The following is a 19197-nucleotide window of genomic DNA, read 5'->3' on the forward strand; positions in this document are numbered from 1 at the left end:
AAGAATAAAAGCGCATCATATAATGTAACGCCATGCAGCCAAAGGATGACAGAAAAAAACGGATGCTGCGTTAATTGCGTTAAATATTTAGCCTACTTACCACTGAGTCTTTTCCCATTTCTACCAGTAACGCTTATTCAACTCCACGCGTCTACTACCTGCGCGGATATCGACGGCACAACTGGGTTGTAGGTTGCCAGGTTGAGCTCACAAATGGGTTGAAATTTGTATGATGTGTTGACTGCGCGAGTAGGATGGGTTTCATACAAGATCTGGCAACTGGACAACCTTGGAATAATATATTGATGTGATTATTCATGTAACGACGTTTGGGCCATACAAATAACGGGAGTTTCACGGGAGAAATAACAAAACGGGAGGGGGGCGGGAGATGGGTGTGATGGGTGTTTCTTGAAATACGGGAGACTCCCGGGGAAAGGTATGGGTGCTCAGTGTGTTTCGACCGTAGGGATGTAAGGATGTCCACTGAAGGCAATTTTGTAGAGAACCCAAGTGCAGTTTTATTTCCAAAACGTGATCAAACATAAAACAAAGGCATGAACATGAACCTTACCAACAGTGGTTACACAAACAATACTTGACAAGAACACATGGCAAACATGAGGGCTTAAAGACACAAGGACTAATGACTAGGCAAGGGACACCTGTGAACAATGAAACAATGAACCAATGACAACATCAGACAAGGGAACACGTGGCAGGATAACATGACTATAACAGGGAATCACATGACAACAGGAAACATGAAACAAGAGCACGAAACAAAACCAAACCAAAACAAGACAAGACGTTACAAGGGACCAGGGTCTAAATTAAGTTTCGGGTACAAATCCCCCCCTCAGAAAGTCCCTGCTCGCGAGGTAGTACTTTTTCAAAGTTCAGGAACTTTCGGGGGTGGGACTTGGGTGCTGAACATGCTGATTGGTTGAGCTCATGCAGCATTTTGATTGGTTGACTCCACGCTGCATTTTATTTCAAGTCTGTTGCAATGCATGCAGTGAGAGTTTGCTATTTGAATCAACAATGTTAAAAAAATACGACCGATGGACCAACGACGAGGTTCAGGCTTTATTAAGCTCCCAAAAAGCAAAAAGAAATTTTGATTGCGGAGGACAAAATGCAACTGGAAAGTCATGCGCAGGCCTACGTTACCAGACTAAGTTGCATAATCTTCACGGTACTTTAGATCGCGATGGAAACACAGACAGAAACAGGTCTGGGGGAAAAAAAGTTCCTGGGACAAACTGTTCTGGGTAATTTTGGTGAAAACGCGGCTTAAGATGCGATTATGTATAGTTTATACTCTTTATTATATATGGAACACGGTGAACATTTTTTTTTTACTTTTGAGTTTGTGAATCCTGTTTTGTTTTCAGACAGCTTAATATAACTTTCCAAAAAGTCCATTACAAATGTTACTGCCGCTCGTCAATGGAAGCTGTCACAGAACAATCCTCTGTAGGCTAGACCGTACTATTTAACAATGCTCATTCCGATCTTCGTGGCCTTCGAAGGATGCAGCCTCAGAATTGGGACACAGCAATACAGTCGCAAACTTCCCTAAGTACTTCCCCTCGGGGGAATCCCCGCCATCATTTTGAAGTGCATTTAACTTTGTCCATTTGGTGAGGGAAGTTTATTTGGACAGACCCTCGACCCCTTCGATTCTGACAGAGGGAGCGAGTCTACTCAACATGTACACTTCAGGCAGATCCATAGATCACAATGCAAAACGATTCGGGGGTTAACAGTTTAGGACTCAAGGACCAGATGTTTGAAAGAAGACCCGGAGTCAGAATTATAATAAATTGAAGAAAAGTTTTACTGGAGATAGTTTGCAGTTTCATCAGCAGAAGTCAGCTTCAAGATTCACACAGGAGTTCGTAGGCCGCCCCGCTTACAGTTACAAAGATCACAGCAGTTATACCATTTCCAAGGTCTAAGCTACGTCATTGCTTACAGGTTGAATGATTCTCATTGGCTAAGAAATAGATAAACATAGTAATTTTCCACACATATACAGATAAACTGAAGCATATCTCCATAGATTATGCAGCTGACACTTGGACCCTGAAGTTAGGCACGTCGTGACCTTCCAGGTCGTAGATTTGGGTTGCTGGGTGCCAGCATATCCCGAACAACAACTCAGTCAATCTCCAATAATGCCAGTGGTTCCTTAACCTGCAACCAAGAAGACTAACACACACACCGACACGGTTCCAAGGTTGAATTTGGCCAGGCTCTAACTATAAACAGGAGTCTCATCTCAAAACATTAAGATAAGTTCTTTCTCTCAAGGATAGGAAACTTTAGTCTAAATGGAAAGTAAGCTTTAACTGAGAAATGGTCCCTTAAACTATAGACTTCAATGACCCCTATTTGTTTTAACACGTTGAAGACCTTTCTTAAACACATTTGCATGTCCCTATTTCATTTCTGGAAGCCGGGCTAAATAAGCAAGCACTGTTACTGCATTCAGATATCAAATACTGACATTAAAGAATACATGAAAAGCATTCAGTAATCACACTGGTAACTTCTATAACAATGTAAAATATCCAGAGAAGTCATTCAACTCATTTGATATTTAGAAGGAAAAATATTGATCAATACCTTGATTATAATCACTCATTACATACATTGAAGCAGCAGTGGATTCCAATCCACCCCCTTCACTTCCACCCCACACAAATCTAGTGTGAGATATTGGCATTATTTTGACAATTAACCGCATTTAATACTTGTAGCTACCTTAAGCTGACTGTTTTTGTAAACACAGTAATAGTTTATTATTGTATTGTCATCATTTTAAATATATCATAAATATATTAATATGTTAATATACTTCGTCCACTTGGCGAAGTTTAACGCACTTCAAAATGGCGATGGGGATTCCACTGAGGGGAAGTGTTTTGGGAAGTTTGCGAGTGTATGTCTGAAAGTTGAGATAAACTCACCCACTCTTCCCACTCTTCTCACTCTTCCCCTTTCCCCTTTCCCCTTTTCCAATGAACATTGTTTCTGTTCCCTCCCTCCATCCACTTAGGTTTCATTTCTGTTTACGGCATTCCGGGAAGGGGGATTTTAGGGTGCATTCCACTTCGCTTAGACATACACTCGCCAACTTCGTCTCAGGGGAATCTCTGCCATTTTGAAGTTTGTTCCACTTTGTCAGTTGGGTGAGGGAAGTTTAGTTGGATAGGCCCTCGACCCCTCAATTTTGACAGAGGGAGCGAGTCTAATCTGATGTACACTTCAAGCAGCTCTATATCCGACAATTCAGCTTGATTGAGATGTCACTGCAGATCGCACTTAAAATGTATGATATATCAATTATTTTGAGAATTAATTGCATAACAGTATTTGATATATTAATTATGTTGAGATTTAATCGCATAATACTTGTAGCCAAGGGCGTAGATTTGGTTTGAACATTGGGGGGGTTGAAGTTTGTGTCTGCATATTTTTCATGTGATCATGGTATAAATATTGGGGGGGTTGTAATGTATAGATTTAAATATTGGGGGGGTTATATCCCCCCCAACCCCCCCACAAATTACGCCCCTGCTTGTAGCCATCTTATGTTCACAGTCAAATTTTATACTATTGATATATATTTTTTCCATTTGTGTAATTTTTATTTTTCTCCAACAGCTCACATTTCTATAGGATTTTAGATATTTTCTCCAACAACTTATATGCGTAGAATGGTGCATAAAACAAATTCATAAGTAAAAAGGGATTTAAATAATAAATAGGCACCATAGTGAATTTCAAGTGATCGAGGGCTTAGTGCATCACATTTAAACCTCATGAAAGAGTTCTGCCAGTAGTGGGCACTTGTGCAACATAAGCAACACATCCGAGTCCACAAGATGGAGGGAACTTAGCGAGTGAAGGGCATACAAATTTGAAGTAGAACGTAATCATGGGTTTTCATTATGTTTTATGGACTTTTAGTTTGTATCACCTTGTTTTCATGTAATCTGTTCCTGTTTCCATTGTTTCCCATGTTCTCACTCATTATTTGTTACCTAGTTGTTTATCACTCATTATTTGTTATCTAGTTGAGTTGCTCATTATCTTGTGTATTTAAGCCGTGAGTTTAGTTTAGCTTTGTTCGGTTTTGTCTTTGTAATGTGTGCAAATCTGTTGCTTTTGTTTTCTCACTGTTTGTGTTTTCTGCCTGCGTTTTTTGCCTTTATTATGTTTTTTGTCAAAGTAAAAAGCTGAAGATATTATTTTAATACTATAGGCTGTTTATGGTTGCCAAGCACTATAGCAGCTCGGCATATAAGTGAGCTCAGTTTATAGCTTCAAGTGCAGCTCATCCAATCAAAACTTTCCGTCTTATAATTTATATTAAAAATGTTACTTTAGAATCTTAAACACTAGTACACTCTAAAAATAGTTTTTCAAAGTTGTAAATAAAACAAAAAGTTGCTGTCTACAATCAACGTGGATGTTTAAGTAATTTCAATTTAAATTACATTACATTAAACTGACTTAAACAAAATGAGTTGGATCGTGTTTTACTTATAAAACAAGTTGAAAATTGCTTAACTTATTTTGATGAGTTAAAGCAATATAAAAACATATGTTGTCATAACTTATTGATAATTTTTACAGTGTATTATGTTTTACAAGAATGCTATTTCAGTCTTTCTATTTCAAAATTTCACATTTCAATTAATGTGATACTTGCCATTTCTTTTCTTAATTTTTTTAACCTTGTTTATGAATGCAGGTAATTCAACTCTAAGCAGAGAATAATGTATGTGCTATAAGGAAGTGTTAGTAGAGCCGGGTGAGAGAATGACTCTACACTCTAAAAACTAATTCAGAGGACCTTTAGTCATTACTTAAATATATATATTGTTGTGAAATAAAAAATCAAGTTCTGAGATACTGTTAGACTTTTTACTTGTAATTGTTATTTTATTGAGCTGGGATGACACACAAATTATGCCTATTGATTAAACATACTATCATGACTTGTCAGAGTTTAACATTTTCAGTTGATCAAAAATTAATTTAATTTTAAGTTCTGTTAATGTAAAAAACAATTTGATGACGTGTAAACGGTCCACAGTTACCGTGTGCATGTTTAAGGCCAGATGAGTGTGGCCACAGCTGAAACTCGCTGAAGCGTATTGTGGTGAATGGTAAGTAATTTTATGCTTACACATATTCGCATTCGCTCAGGATTCTGTTGGTGATAGCCTACTGTAACCGAATACCGAAATCTGGAAGTCCTTACTCTGAAATTTGAGCAGTGTTGATAGTAGGCTATACGTTAGTCTGTGTGCCGAGGTAAAGTTGGCTAGTAGCTACGCTATTTGTTCAGATACTTTGCTCAAAACAAGTCGGAGTTATGTAGGGCCCTATGAATTCCGTTTTAGTTTTCCAAATTTCGTTTTTATTGTTTACAATTGTGACAGGCGCCCGCGCATTTTACTGAGAGAACGAGCAGAGAGAGAGAGAGAGACCCTCCTCCGGCCACGCGCGCGCACTCTCAGTCTTCAAACTGTCTTGTTCTCCCTCCCTTCCTCGCGCATATTAACGTTAATCAAAACTGATATTACCATCAAAATCAATAGAGAATTGACACGATGGTAATAGGTCGGAAGACCGAAGTTTCACGTGAAGCATTCAGAGATTTTTTCCCCTTAGCTACAGCTGGGTGTACTAAAATAACGTTGCCTTATCTTCTCTGAAAAGCGTTCCGCACATTCAGCTGACATAAACCACACTTTAAATAAACGAACGAAACCTTTCCAGTGATGAAATGTTTTCTGTGTTCCTGTCCAATGACAGTGTAGTGACCATACATTTCAATTGAATGTTTGATTTGAAGTGATAAGTCGGCTATAGGTTGATTTCTAAGAAAATGTATGCTTTACGTTGTATTAGAAAGGACATGGTAATACAGTTCATTTAAATCTTTTGAAAGGGAAATATATTAAAAGATGAATGTTACATGTATGTTTAAAAGAGTAATCAACTTCAAATAAAAACAAAAGGGCTCAACTTAACTCTTGCAGAGATCAACTTAATTATTAAGTTCATGTTACTTAGAAATGTGTTTTATTGTGGCCAAAAAAACTGCTTCACCTAACTTAAAACATTATGTTGGATCAACTTAATTACTTGCATTCATGTTGAAAATTATTAAGTTCGTGTTACTTAGAAATGCGTTTTATTGTGGCCAAAAAAAAGTAATTAACCGTACTCAAAACATCGCTTTGAATTAATGTAATTCTGCCAGCAGTCTTAACATAAAAATTCTAGTGGAAAACGTTAACATATTTTTTTTTGTTGACCCAATGTTTTATTTTTTAGAGTGTATCTGACTTGACAGAATCACTGTAAGGAGTGTTAAAAGGAAGTTAGATTGTAGATACAGGGGGCCAAAACATAATGAATGTACAAAATATCCTTATAAATAGACTTTTGAAATGTACACCATGCTGGATAATATAATCAATCTTCACCATCTGAAAGATCTAGCAGGTTAGAGAAAATCAAATAAAAACCCTCTGGTGAGGGGGAGACGGCAGCTGTGATTCCCAGAAGTTTATAGAGGAATTAAATATTTGCTTGTTTGTACTTGACTTACTGAAAGCAACATGATACATGGCTGTTACACTTCTACACAGTTTCGAGAACCGCTCAGGCGGGTTCAATGAACTGAAGAAACTGTGGAGAAACATGCTTGAATAAATTTCTATTTCGCAAGAAAAGTCATTGCCATACTTTCACTTTATTAATACAATGAACTTTTTTTCATTATTATTTCTTTAGTAAAAAAAAAAAATGTTTGAAACATTATATATATAGAGGCACAAAGGATACAAGTATTTTGTGCAAGAATCCATATATAATTCTCACACCCTACTGACATTCAGGTTCTTTTTCACACACCCACATTCCAAAACCTATTCTTGTGAACAATCTGTTTTAAAAGACGTTGTAAGAGCTGGGTATGTTTTATTTATTCTGAACACCCTTTTGGCTATTTACGGTAATCGATGCACCTGGTGGTGGGGAGGAAGTAGAGTTTATCAGCTGTTCACCTGCGTGGTTCGAGTGAGAGGGGGTGACGGGGGAAGTCATATTTTTGTTGACCGCTATCTAAACGCTGTATATCGAATGTCTGAGAAACAATTATGGAATGTTTCAATACACAACCTTGTTTGCTTCTCAAGATAATAAAACGACAAAATGCAGTCCTTGGATTTGTCATCATTGAAGCGCGTCTGGCAAATTAGTTTTCCCTGTTTAGCCTCTCGGTCGACAATTTTTTGTGGCTCTCAGATTGTCGCCCACAGACGTCATTGCCTACTTTCACTTGGCCATTTTTTATTTAATAATAATAATAATAATAATAATAATAATATTAATAATAATAATGACAAGTGATAATAAAGTGACAGCCTATAAAAAAATATGAAAGTGTAATGATTTGGTTGTGGTGGTGAGACAGCATTCAGCAGACAGCGTGAAAATCCAAACGCAGTTTATTAACAAATGAAGAGTTCAGATGCAAAAGCCTCTAAGTGCCATCTGAAATTTTCTTCTAGAATGATCATTTTTATCAAGCTCGTATATTTAAGTTCAGTAATTTCACTTAAATGGCAATGAAAATTAACTATTAATTGTCATTTAAGTGAAATTACTTAACTTAAATATACAAGCTTGATAAAAATGATCATTCTAGATGAAAATTTCAGATGGCACTTAGAGGCTTTTGCATCTGAACTCTTCAAATGTAATCACGGTCATAGTCCATGCCAGGCAGAGGGTCAAGCACATGCAAACAGTCCTAAATACAAATCCGATCCACAGAGAAAGACAGGAACATGGAATGGGATGTAAATGATTTTTGATTGTTGTTGTTTTTTAAAATGAAAATGTCCCTAAAATGAATTATAAAGTAAAATTTATAAAAAAACATTGCAAAAGTTATAGACTTACATACGGTATAGTGTGGTATGTAATTCACATGGAGAAACAATACACTAATGTGAATGATGCAATGTATCAGTCTTATCAGAAAGGTGACACTTCTGTCAGATAAAAGCTATTTCCTTTTACTTATCACCACATTCACAACTTAATGAGGTGATAAAAGCCACTTCAGAGCCACTGAATTGACACTGTACTATCTTAAATAACCTTTCATATGTCTTGATTCTGGCTATATGTAACTGATTCAATTCAATTTTTAAAAATTTCTAAGCATAATTTGGTGCCACTGTACATGTAAGTTAAATTATCTGATACAGCAGGATTATTATCGTTAACTAAAGCTAACAGTAAAACATTTCTGTTAATTGAAATAAAGCTGAAATAAAATTAAATACAAATGTAAGTTGAAAAACTCTAACTAACCGTAAATTAGAAATGTTGCATTGGCAATAAACTGAAATAAGTTTAAGTTGAGTTAAAGCTGCAGTCCGTAACTTTTTTTGGTTAAAAAATTATCCAAAATAAATTTTTGAGCAAATACATAACCAGTCAGTGTTCAAAACTATCTTGCTGTAGCTCGATTCAAAACGGTAAGCTTGTAATAATTCCAGTGATACTGGTGGATTTCCACGGGAAATCCGAGCATGTCTTTGCGTCATTACGTCACATCTGTACACATAAAGAAGGTGTCTCGGCTAGTAGGCTATATTGTGTGTGAGGATGTTGGAGGTGGAGATTTATAGCCTTTTCTCATAGCACATGATATAATTAAACTTTTCAATTTGATGGTGGATCCAGAAAGGTTCAAAGGACAATCACCAGTGACAACTGGAGATTCACCCATTGTAAAATGCAAAAGACTTCAGAGTGGCTACAGAAAAAAAGAGACTGCAACTGGGCCCATGCGAAAACAAGGATAAATATCGGAAGGGCTTTTGAAAAGTGGCGTGAACTCCGTGTTTTGAAGGGGTTCAAAACGGACGCAGAGACGGCTTTTTTTCTGCTGGTCAGGTAAGACATTTCAATGGTTCAATTATGTAACAGTAGCGCACTTGTTCGCTTAATTCATACAATTACGGAGTACTGAACTACAGGTAGCCCTAATACACATTAAATGTAGTCACGCAATGCTGATGTTGTTAACATTAACAATTTGAGAACAAAGTATAATTTGCACAGTTTGACGTCATATGATAAGCGATCGTTAGATTTAATCAGCGCATTTTACTGCAATGCTTTTTTCCCCCTAGTTGGTCAGAACAAAAGTGGATGTTACTTTTTCAGATTACATTTCTTATGTTGGTCATACTTCCAAAAAGTAGAATCTATGATTCTGAATGACAGTATCCATATCGCCGTGGTGACTGACAGCCGCACATTCTCCTCAAAACATTGGATTCATCCACGCTGTGCCGTGACGAGGTAGCCCAGGAAAACCCTGACGAACTTCCGGCAAATTTGAGATTTGCTCTGCAAGTCCGTCTGGTCAAGAGCCCAATCACACCCATTTCCAATTTTTCCAAATCGAGGCACCAATCACAAACGTTGAGGCGGGCTTTACACGATGACGATCACTCTGATTGGTTTTAGGTCTATCCAATTGCGTCCAGAGGCATTTGAGCGACGTCCGTCGGTGACGGCCCTTTGGAAATGGGCTGTGAATGAACCTTCCCCAGACCCACTCTCAGTTACAACTGAGAAGGGCCTGGTGTCAACCAGGCTAGTCGATAACCCACCACGTAAAGTCGATAATTCCGCGAATAACTGCAATTGCAGATTTCGAACAGAGATGGCGACAAAGAGGAAAAACTACGTACTGCAGCTTTAAGTTTAAAAATTATTAACCGAAAATAAATAAAAACTAAATCTAACTAAAACGTAAAAAGTTCTGTTCCTGTTTTGCCTGCCTGAGTTTTAGTTAGTTTCCCTACATCTGTTTCTGTTCACCTTGATTATGTTCCCAATGCATGTATTTAAGCACAGAGTTTCCTTAGTTCTGTGTCCTGTGTCGTCATTGTTTATGTGGTTAAGTTACGTCCTTCTGCTTCTATCTCCTGAGTGTTCATGTGTAGATTTAATAAAGACATTTTTGTTTCCCTATTCCTTTCGTCGTGCGCCTTATTACAGCCATCAAATGTAATATATACAGCACAAAGAATAATTATTCATCAATAATCTCCTTCATACATCATTCTGCACCCACATAATGTACATTGAGCAATAGGCAACATGCCATGTGCATTGTGTTTGAATAGTTACTTGAGTAGCATTACGACCAGTCAATCAATATGTTGTGTACACATTCACAGGTTTAAAATGGCAATGAGAACGTGTTTCTCAGCAGGTCAGTTCTGCTTTAGGCACATGCTGCACACAGCTGGGCAAGGAGGTCTCTTGTGTTTGCACAACAGCCTGTTGCATGACGAAACAAAACATTCGGAGAAGGTTGAATGGAACATTCTGCTCTCTGCCATCAAAGGGTATACAGTCATGGAGCATGCTCTGCTTATAACCGATACATAATCACACGAGCACTGCATGTTTTGTCAACAATTACATTATGAAGTTCAAGCTTTATCTCAAGGGTGGCTGAAATTGTCTGACCGCTGACATAGGGGTGAGCGGGGCACAAAGAAATGCGGGCTCTTTGTAATACACTTGTTTCTCAAATACTTCCACTCATGCTAGCATGACGAAACTTAGTGTATATATGTACAGTATGTACTAGTTGCCATATCAACACTATAGAGAAAAAAATTCAGAAATATTTGGAAGATATCACTGAACATTTATTTAATTATAGCAAAAGTAAATTTAACAGTTGAGATAATTCTTTAATGCTTCGCTAACTAGCAGAAGACACTAACCAGGTTCAAATCAGTTGCGCAGATGGGGAACGTTGTAACACTGCATTACAATGTGCCCCTATTAGAACAATGCTATACTATTCTATACTTTTATGAATTATATTGAGAAACATTGAGGAGAAAGGTGAATAAAGACTGAGAGTCAATGTTCAGAAATTATTAATTATTATTATGTTTTGAACTAGCTGTTTTACGGTGTGTTGTCAAACTCAAAAATTCGTTTATTTTTAATTATTAAAAAATGGCATTATTTTATATGAAAAAGTTAATAATATATTAATATTTTATTGAGAAAATATTTTAGTTTGTCTTGTATTTGATTTTTTGATTAGATCAGATAACATTTTAATCTGTCATATGGCCATGTTACTATGTGCCCCTTATGTACCCCACCTCTGGGGCATGTTGTCACAGTTCACTTCTATTCTTTTGAGGTAAATCAAGAAAAAAATATACACTGTATTAATGAAACAAACCCACATAATTGTACTATACATATGTGAAATTGATGAAGGAAAAAAGAAACACTCTGAAGGTTTACACAAACTGAGACAGTCAAAAAGCGTTAGGTTGTGCCCCGCTCTACCCTACGTGACGTGTACTTCTTGATGAGCCAGTGTTTTTCCACCGTTGGGGCAAACCGTTCTCATTGCTTAACCACTTTATTTTAGTACTTTGTAAAATAAAGTAACTACATGGGTTACGGTTAGGTTCAGGGTTTGACTTTCCATGTGCATTTCCTAATTAGCATATAGGAAAAGCCAATTACTCTGATATAAATTATACGTCATTGCTTGGAGATGCAGTGAGAATGTTCCTGCTGTAACGTATCAGCATTATCCACTGAAACCATTGTGTCAGATAACAGTTATTTCCTGTTTCTCATCACCTCATTCACAATTATTTCTTTGGTGTCTTGACGCTTTCCTTTTACACTAGTAACTGATGAATCGTCCAGTAAGATTTCAACATTCCTGAGGTTTTTTTCTCCAGAAATACTTAACTGGTTTAGCATTCCTGAAAACAGCACACACAAACAGCACTGCAAGAAGATTCTAGATCACTCCTCTGAAGAGAAGGAAACTAGTAAAACTCTAGACTATTTCTAGTCTATTTATTCCTTCTAAAAAAAAGAAGATACTGTTAGTATGTATGGCAGCTGATAAGGACTGGTCCCAAGGCCATACAAAAGGAAAATTGTAATATAATTTACTAATACTCATGTTTTTCCAGACATGTACGACATAATTTCCTATAGAAGAAGAAACTTGGATGACCACTCTGTTCTTTTCCATGCTGTTTCAATGAATGGGGGTCTTCTTGAAGTTGTCAAGTATCAAAAAGGATGCTAATCCACCATAAAAGTATAGTAAATGAAATGTTTGATTCATGAACAAATCATTCTTTTGAGTTGGATCTTTTCAGGACAGATGCAGTTCACAAAACTGATTCTCAGGTTTAACTTACTGATGCAGGATATATATGTGAACCACATTCATGATGCTTTTAAATCTTTTAGAAGAGTGTAGTCTTCAGTCCTCTGCAATTTCAAAGAGCAACTAGCAATGTTTATGAATTCTTCTTTTGTCTTCCACGGAAGAAAGTCAGTCACACCGGTTTGGAACGACATGAGATAATTTACAAGCTGAAGTTGCTATGTCACTTTTCACTACCATTCCGTCACAGAGGCTGTTCCTTAGGCAAGCAAATTGACAGACTCTGGATTATAGCATATTTTATAACCTACTCAAGTTGCATAAATGCAAATCAGCTTACTGTAAGTTATACAAAAGTATTATGCAAAAGTAATACTCAGCATTCAAGTATTCAAAATGAATAGTATTAATACCACACCATCCTTTCAAAACACGTTTGTTAATAGAATGCATCATACCAATAACATCTATAAATGACAAGTGGATCCAAGGTAATTTTATTACAAATTATTATTCTTACATTTTATATAAACATTATATACACAACAAATTGTACAAAACAAGGCACAGAAATGTGCAACATTTTTACGAAGACAAACAGAGCGGCTCTCTCCATTCTTCTGACCTTAAATAATACAGTGAATTCACATAAAATCCTTCTTTCTATTGAAATCCACAGACACATACACATGTAAAAGTGGTCACCAGATAACTTGGGAGAGAATTAATTTATGCCTTGGTACAAGGTGTGCATTAGGTTGATAAATAAGCTTGGTTTTACAGTGCTTTTTTTTTTTTTTGTCCTTCTTCATAAATTAAAAACTTACAAAAATATATATAACAAGCATTGCGTTGTTAAGGAAGAGTCCGAGATCCATAAAACGGATGTTCTGAATGCAACAGTAGAAAACATACAAATAGTATCAAAAGATGAAGCCCTAGAATCTCAAACCATCCAAAAAACAGCCCACTGGTAGAAAAAGAAAATGCCCTGAGCAAGTCCAGTAACCAGCAATCATCACCCATCTGAGCTGGCCATGAGCAGCACCAGTTGTGTTCTACCCACCGAAACAGATATGGTGCCTTATCCCACCAAATGTGTATCAAATCAAACAAAAGTGCTCAGGCCCTGTGCCACCTTGGGTCCCTGGGTAACAGTGCTTCCTCTCAGTAGTGCAATCTGCAAAAATAAATAAATATTAATATAAACATATATATACATATGTATTATAATAATATAATATAATATAATATAATATATATACATTTTTATTTGTATATAACTTATGTATATATATATATATATATATATATACACACACACACACACACACACACAAGTTAAACATATAGTTTGGGGCTGATCTGAATGAATACACACAATAATGCATAATGTGAATAGTCAACATGCATACATACCGTTTCCTAGGTTTTACTTCCCACCCATCACGACATTTAACAAATGTAATCTCTTGCCCTGGCGTGATCTCTGTCTCTTCAGCACAGAAGGTGAACCTGTGAAAGAAACAATATTACAAGATTACCAAACACAGTTAAAAAAAATAAAAATAATAATAATAAATTTAAAAAAAGGTGTAAAATGAGTCATTTCACAAATTCGCAACCAATGAGCTCCAAGACTTACTTCTTCTGCGTTTCTCCTGCTTTGACTCTGATCCTCCGAACCTCCAAAACTTTTTTGTCCGGTTTACTCGACCAGGACCAGAATGATGACTGAATGTGTCTAAATGCGGACTTCCAGGAATCGGAAGGGCCTTCCCAGCGAAGTGAAATTTTTAGCAGGTCACCGATGTCATCTTCCGTGAAGACGAGAAATGTGTTTGTGAGGTTCAGACCAACTCCTTCAGCACTGTGAAAAGAGAGATGCCAGGTCAGATTTTAACCTTACTGAAGTTGCTTTCACATTCAAAAGAGCCCATATAAATGTTTACCAGTTAATTGGAGAATATTTTTGCAATATAATCTTAATCATGAGCTGCTTACATGTCTACGCTGAGGTCATTGGTATCATTATGGGATCCGTGTAGTTTGACGTAGAAAGTGGGATCTGAATCTGCATTCTTCCTGTCGAACACATGCATCTTCATCTGGTAGTGGTAACCTGTAGAGAAAATAACCAGTTTAATATTGCAACAAGCAAAGTGACTCATCATTACAGCATGTGACTTTGAAAGGACACTATAATTACTTACCGCCAAAAGGCGTGTCCGCGCGAGTCTTCAGGTACATCTTGCTGTTTCTCCTCTTACGCATTTTCTTGGAGTTGTAACCAATGCTGTTGCAGCGGTTCTTCCTGCAGCTGAGACAAATGCCCTTCTTAAAGCGATTAGGGTCGGTACATTGAAAGGCGTAGCTCACGTGGTCCTTGTTCATGAGGGAGTCCACAAAGAGATGCACTGCCCGCTCATGCTCACACTTCATGACTTCCACAAAGTCTGTGTGGTGACAAGACAGATGTGGTAAAATGATGGTTGGCAACCATGAAAAGAGAGTTGGAAATTGCCAAAACAGCAACAAAACTGAAGTACTTACTTCCTGCAGCAGCAGTGGATAGCACATCTCCTAAAGAACAGCCTGGTTGTACATCCCCACCATTGGGATATATATCAATGTGCCCAATTGGCTCCTGGATCCCAATACTGACTCCCAAAGCTCCCCGTGTGTATGTGTGCAGGACATCGACAAAGTCTGCATCATCCGGAGAAAGCCGCTTATGGGACTCCGTCCCCTCGAACATGGGGCCAGCTGGATCTAAACCTGTTCAAAAAGGACAGAGATTTAGAGATTTAGGCCTCAACGTGTGCAAAAAGACTAAGCAATTCCAAAGCTTTGTTTTGAAAAGAAAAAAGAAAAAAGCTCACCAGTTATACGTCCAATATTCCCTTTTACAAACGTTCCAGCATATCCAGCAACATGAGCCCCAAGACTGTATCCAATCACGTGCACGTCCTCAAGCTGTAGCTTCTCTTCTTCCTATCAAATATAGACAAATTCAATAAAAAAATATTATTAATATATGTTAATAAGTATTAAATAGAATAATATTGTATTAACTATTTCTTATTTATTGTTATTTCTTTCTTTCATGCAACTAAATTTAAAATTCTACAAATTATTAAAATGAAATAGGCAAAATATTTATTTGCTTGCTTCGTCTAACTAAATTCAGAAGGTGAAATTCTAAAAAGAAATAACTATCCAATAGGTACATTTCTAAACAGTTTTTTTAGATCCTGCAAAACAGATAATAATCGTAAATATTATTGTTCAATATAAATTATTTATTTATTTGTGTGCTTTGTCTAACTTCCTTCAAAATGTAAAATGTGCTATAAACTTTATCTGAGGGAAAAGATTGTTTAGACGCCACAAGGCTGATGAGAGCAGCTTTGAGATGTAAAAAAGTCATTATGCTTTTTGCACATGATTGCTGTGCCATGCTCAGTGCCAGCTGGGGCATCTGTGCGCGTGTGTTGGGGGGTTAATATGTTCAGCTGCTCATTTACACTGCTTGCATCTTTCCTGTGTAAAGTTCCTCAGAGTCTAAGGAACCCAGCTTTGATGCATGAATATGTATTGTTCCATGAGAACACCCATAATGCCCATGGGCTAATTCCCAACATCTCAAACAACAAAAAAACTAAACAGACCCATCTGGAAAAGACAAATTGTACTTCACCAGGACATCTGCTGTCCTGAGAAAAGATGAATAATACCAACAAAGAACCAATGTATAAGGCCACAAGCAGAGTTTTCACGGTTGCCAGTTCTCTCAAATGCACACAAAGAGAAACAAACACACCCAGCGGGATGTATAATATAGACGTACCTGGAGCCAGTCCAAAAGGGTAGCGACGCTCTGCCCAACCCGGTGGGTATGGTTGACGGCATCAGGGTAAAGATGGTGGGCCAGTTCCAGCCAATTGACCACCACCACATTAGCCTCAGACTCTCGCCTCTGAACAGCAGCCACCAGCTTGTGCATCCAGCTCTCAAACATCCCACTCATCTGTAAAAGATAACACACCCTTTACCAAACCAAACCAGCAAAGGTCCAGCAATCATGTGTGAAATTCCAATATTCGCTTTACACCTGAGAAGTGAATGTATTGCTACACTAAAGAAAGTTTCTGGTAAACCTCCATCATTGTTTCAAAGATAAAATATTTGGAACCTTCTGAAGATTAAGGCTGTGGAGGCTTGGGTGTCAACATTTTTAAAAGTCGAATCCAATATTAAAACCATAGGCACATGACAATCTGGAATGTCTCACCGTCCAGCCGTGGATGATGAGAATGGTCTTGACTGTGGCATTGAAGCCACACTTCTCAATGCTTTCCTTTTTCCCAGGGTGGAGGTAACAGCCGTCATCATCAAGATCAAAAGACTTTCGCATGTTGTACTTGATTCGGTCATGAAGTCGCACAGGATCCATAGAGAAGTTGTCTTTTGCATCATCTGGAAGGAGGAGTAAAATTATGAATTGGGTTTATGTAAAATCTCTAAACTCTACATGCAATAATGGAGAAATAGTGCTTAAGGCATTTCAAAGAGCTTATTTGTTTCATAAGGTGTTGAGCTTGAGTTCATTCATGGCAAGTCTTGTGACAACATCTCGTTTTAATGACTAGCTTGAACAATCGAACGACTGTAGAGAGAGCAGAACTTGTTTTCTCTGAACCAGTTGACCATTATAAGAATGCCAAATATAGTCTTGATTTGGGACGTAAGAGTTTACAAACAGTCCACGCAGTATCAAGAGGATGAAACCATGGTCTTTCTTCCCTTACTTGGGCTGAAAAGTTGCTGGAGTGTTGAAACACCATCAGTTTAACCAATTAGAAATGAGCTACAGGGGTGAAATCACATACATTTTCACAATCCCCCTGAGGTGATAGAAGTTGTACGTCTTTGTGTAAATGGCGTAAGTCTTCACATCTTTGTATTACAAGACTAATGCTTAAAAACGTTTTTTGGTTTTATTCGTAGTAAAATCATGGTTAATTTGCGCAAGGTGTGTGTTATACACACACACACACAACATTTGAAGTGGATCAAAAAAGTTCAAAGTTGCCCTAAGACAAGAACAGGTTTTGTTCAAAATTCGTTTATAACTTTGATGAAAGGTTTTGATCCGCTTCAAATGTTGACTACTGTATATACACACACATTACGAAAATTAACCATGGTTTTACTACACTAACCATAGTATTTGTAGTAAAACTGTGGCTATACAAATGGTAATTGATCCACTAAAAAACATGGTTAAACTTTTACCATAATAAAACCATGGTTAATTTTCATAAGGGGTGTGTGTGGATCACACACATACATGAAGTTAATGTTTAAAACTTACAGTTATAAAATATGGTACCTTTACATCAAATCGAGCAAAAACACGGAGTAAAACTTTAACAAATTATGTTAAGGCGCTCCCCGGTATTTCAAACGTCCATTGTTCACAAACGTTAAAGTAATAATTACTTTGTTTATTCATTTTTTAAATCCCCCGCTCATGCAGGCAAGTCGTTTAAAAAGTTATATAGTTCCCAGCACAAAGTCACTGCGGTCGACAACGCGGCAGATCGTTGATAAAACGTGGACTTATCTGGACGTTTGTTTAAAGGGCACATCCGAAAGAAAGTGGATTGTCCGGGTTTTGCTTTTGTGAGTCACCGACACGTCAAAGAAAGCGGATATTTAAACTTTCATGTCATTCATTTTTGTGTTTTTTTGTTTTTCATTGACAGGTTCATTCACGTAATCATTTGAGAAAGTGAGAAAAACGCGTTTCTCAATTACAGTTTGAATGAAATCGGGACTGTTGGCCATTGTCCGCGAAGAGAATGACTGAAAACAGAAAAGCTTAAAAATATAAAACATTGAGGAATTTTTGCACACTAAAATAAACGATTAGTATTAAAAATCCGTTAACAGCAATTATTTAGTAAACTAAAGACTTAAAAGAGTCCACTTACCTTTCGAGTGAGCGTTCTCGCCGGGCGAAGCAGCTATGGCACTGAATGAATGGCACAGGATAAAACACAAGCAAATTGCTATTCTTATTGATTTTTCTAACATAATGTTCAGAGCTGTAAAATACTTAAGTTACTCTTTTGACAAACTTTAGTAACTGAGGAAGTTTTACGAATTAATCCTTCACTGAGAGGTGCCAGGAAAGTATATGAACCTGTATCAGGTTGCTCATTAGAGTTTTAAATAGTTTTTTTCAGTCATCTGACCATCGGCAGATATCTACGACAAAATTCTTTCACTCTAATTGGTCAAGCCCCTGCGTCTACGCCGAGGGCGTGGCATATACGTTTGAATGAGTAGTAAGTTTGTCAAAAAGACTGGCACAAATTCTTTCTCACGCCACTGTTAACCCTATGCCTCCCGGGTCTCGTGCAGTGACTGACGCACGGAGCATACCACACCAACGGTTAACGAGTCATCAGCACTGCACATGACTGTGCTTGTTTACAAATATAGACAAACATGCGATGTTTATGTTTCAAAGTCTATTGGGGCAATTGTTGTTCAGATTTTACAATGTAGGGGAGACAGGGCTCTTTCTAGATTTTGGATTTTGTTTGTTGGTTGTTATTTCAAAAACGTTGAACAAAACTGTCCTGAATTCTGTCATGCCAAACTAAAATTGCAATATGATCTTTTTTTTTTTTTTTTTTTGTCTAAATTGTACTGAATTTATGGCAGTGGAGTTTTATTGAGTTTGGTTTTTACCTAAAAAAATTAGGCTATTAATGAATTTCGAATTTATTTTTTAGAAGATTAAATATTATCTATTAAAAAACTATCTTCCACATTAACTTGATTATTATTGATCTTCTCAATAATAAAAAAAAACTGTAGGACTATTC

The 19197-nt window shown here is 37.1% G+C and overlaps 1 protein-coding gene across 1 annotated transcript; it reads right to left on the reverse strand.

Moving 5' to 3' along the window:
- Positions 1 to 13404: 13404 nt before the first annotated feature.
- On the reverse strand, positions 13405 to 18676 carry lipg (lipase, endothelial). The gene is made up of 10 exons (XM_079897689.1): positions 18295 to 18676; positions 16590 to 16774; positions 16146 to 16325; positions 15178 to 15289; positions 14849 to 15073; positions 14509 to 14751; positions 14300 to 14417; positions 13941 to 14165; positions 13715 to 13810; positions 13405 to 13475 (listed from the first exon to the last, which is right to left on the reverse strand). The coding sequence occupies exons 1-10, from the start codon at positions 18395 to 18397 to the stop codon at positions 13463 to 13465; spliced, it is 1500 nt and encodes a 499-aa protein (XP_079753815.1). The 5' UTR covers positions 18398 to 18676; the 3' UTR covers positions 13405 to 13462.
- Positions 18677 to 19197: the final 521 nt, after the last annotated feature.

Source organism: Squalius cephalus, assembly GCF_949319135.1.
Source record: "Squalius cephalus genome assembly, chromosome: 16".
Lineage (NCBI taxonomy): Eukaryota > Metazoa > Chordata > Actinopteri > Cypriniformes > Leuciscidae > Squalius > Squalius cephalus.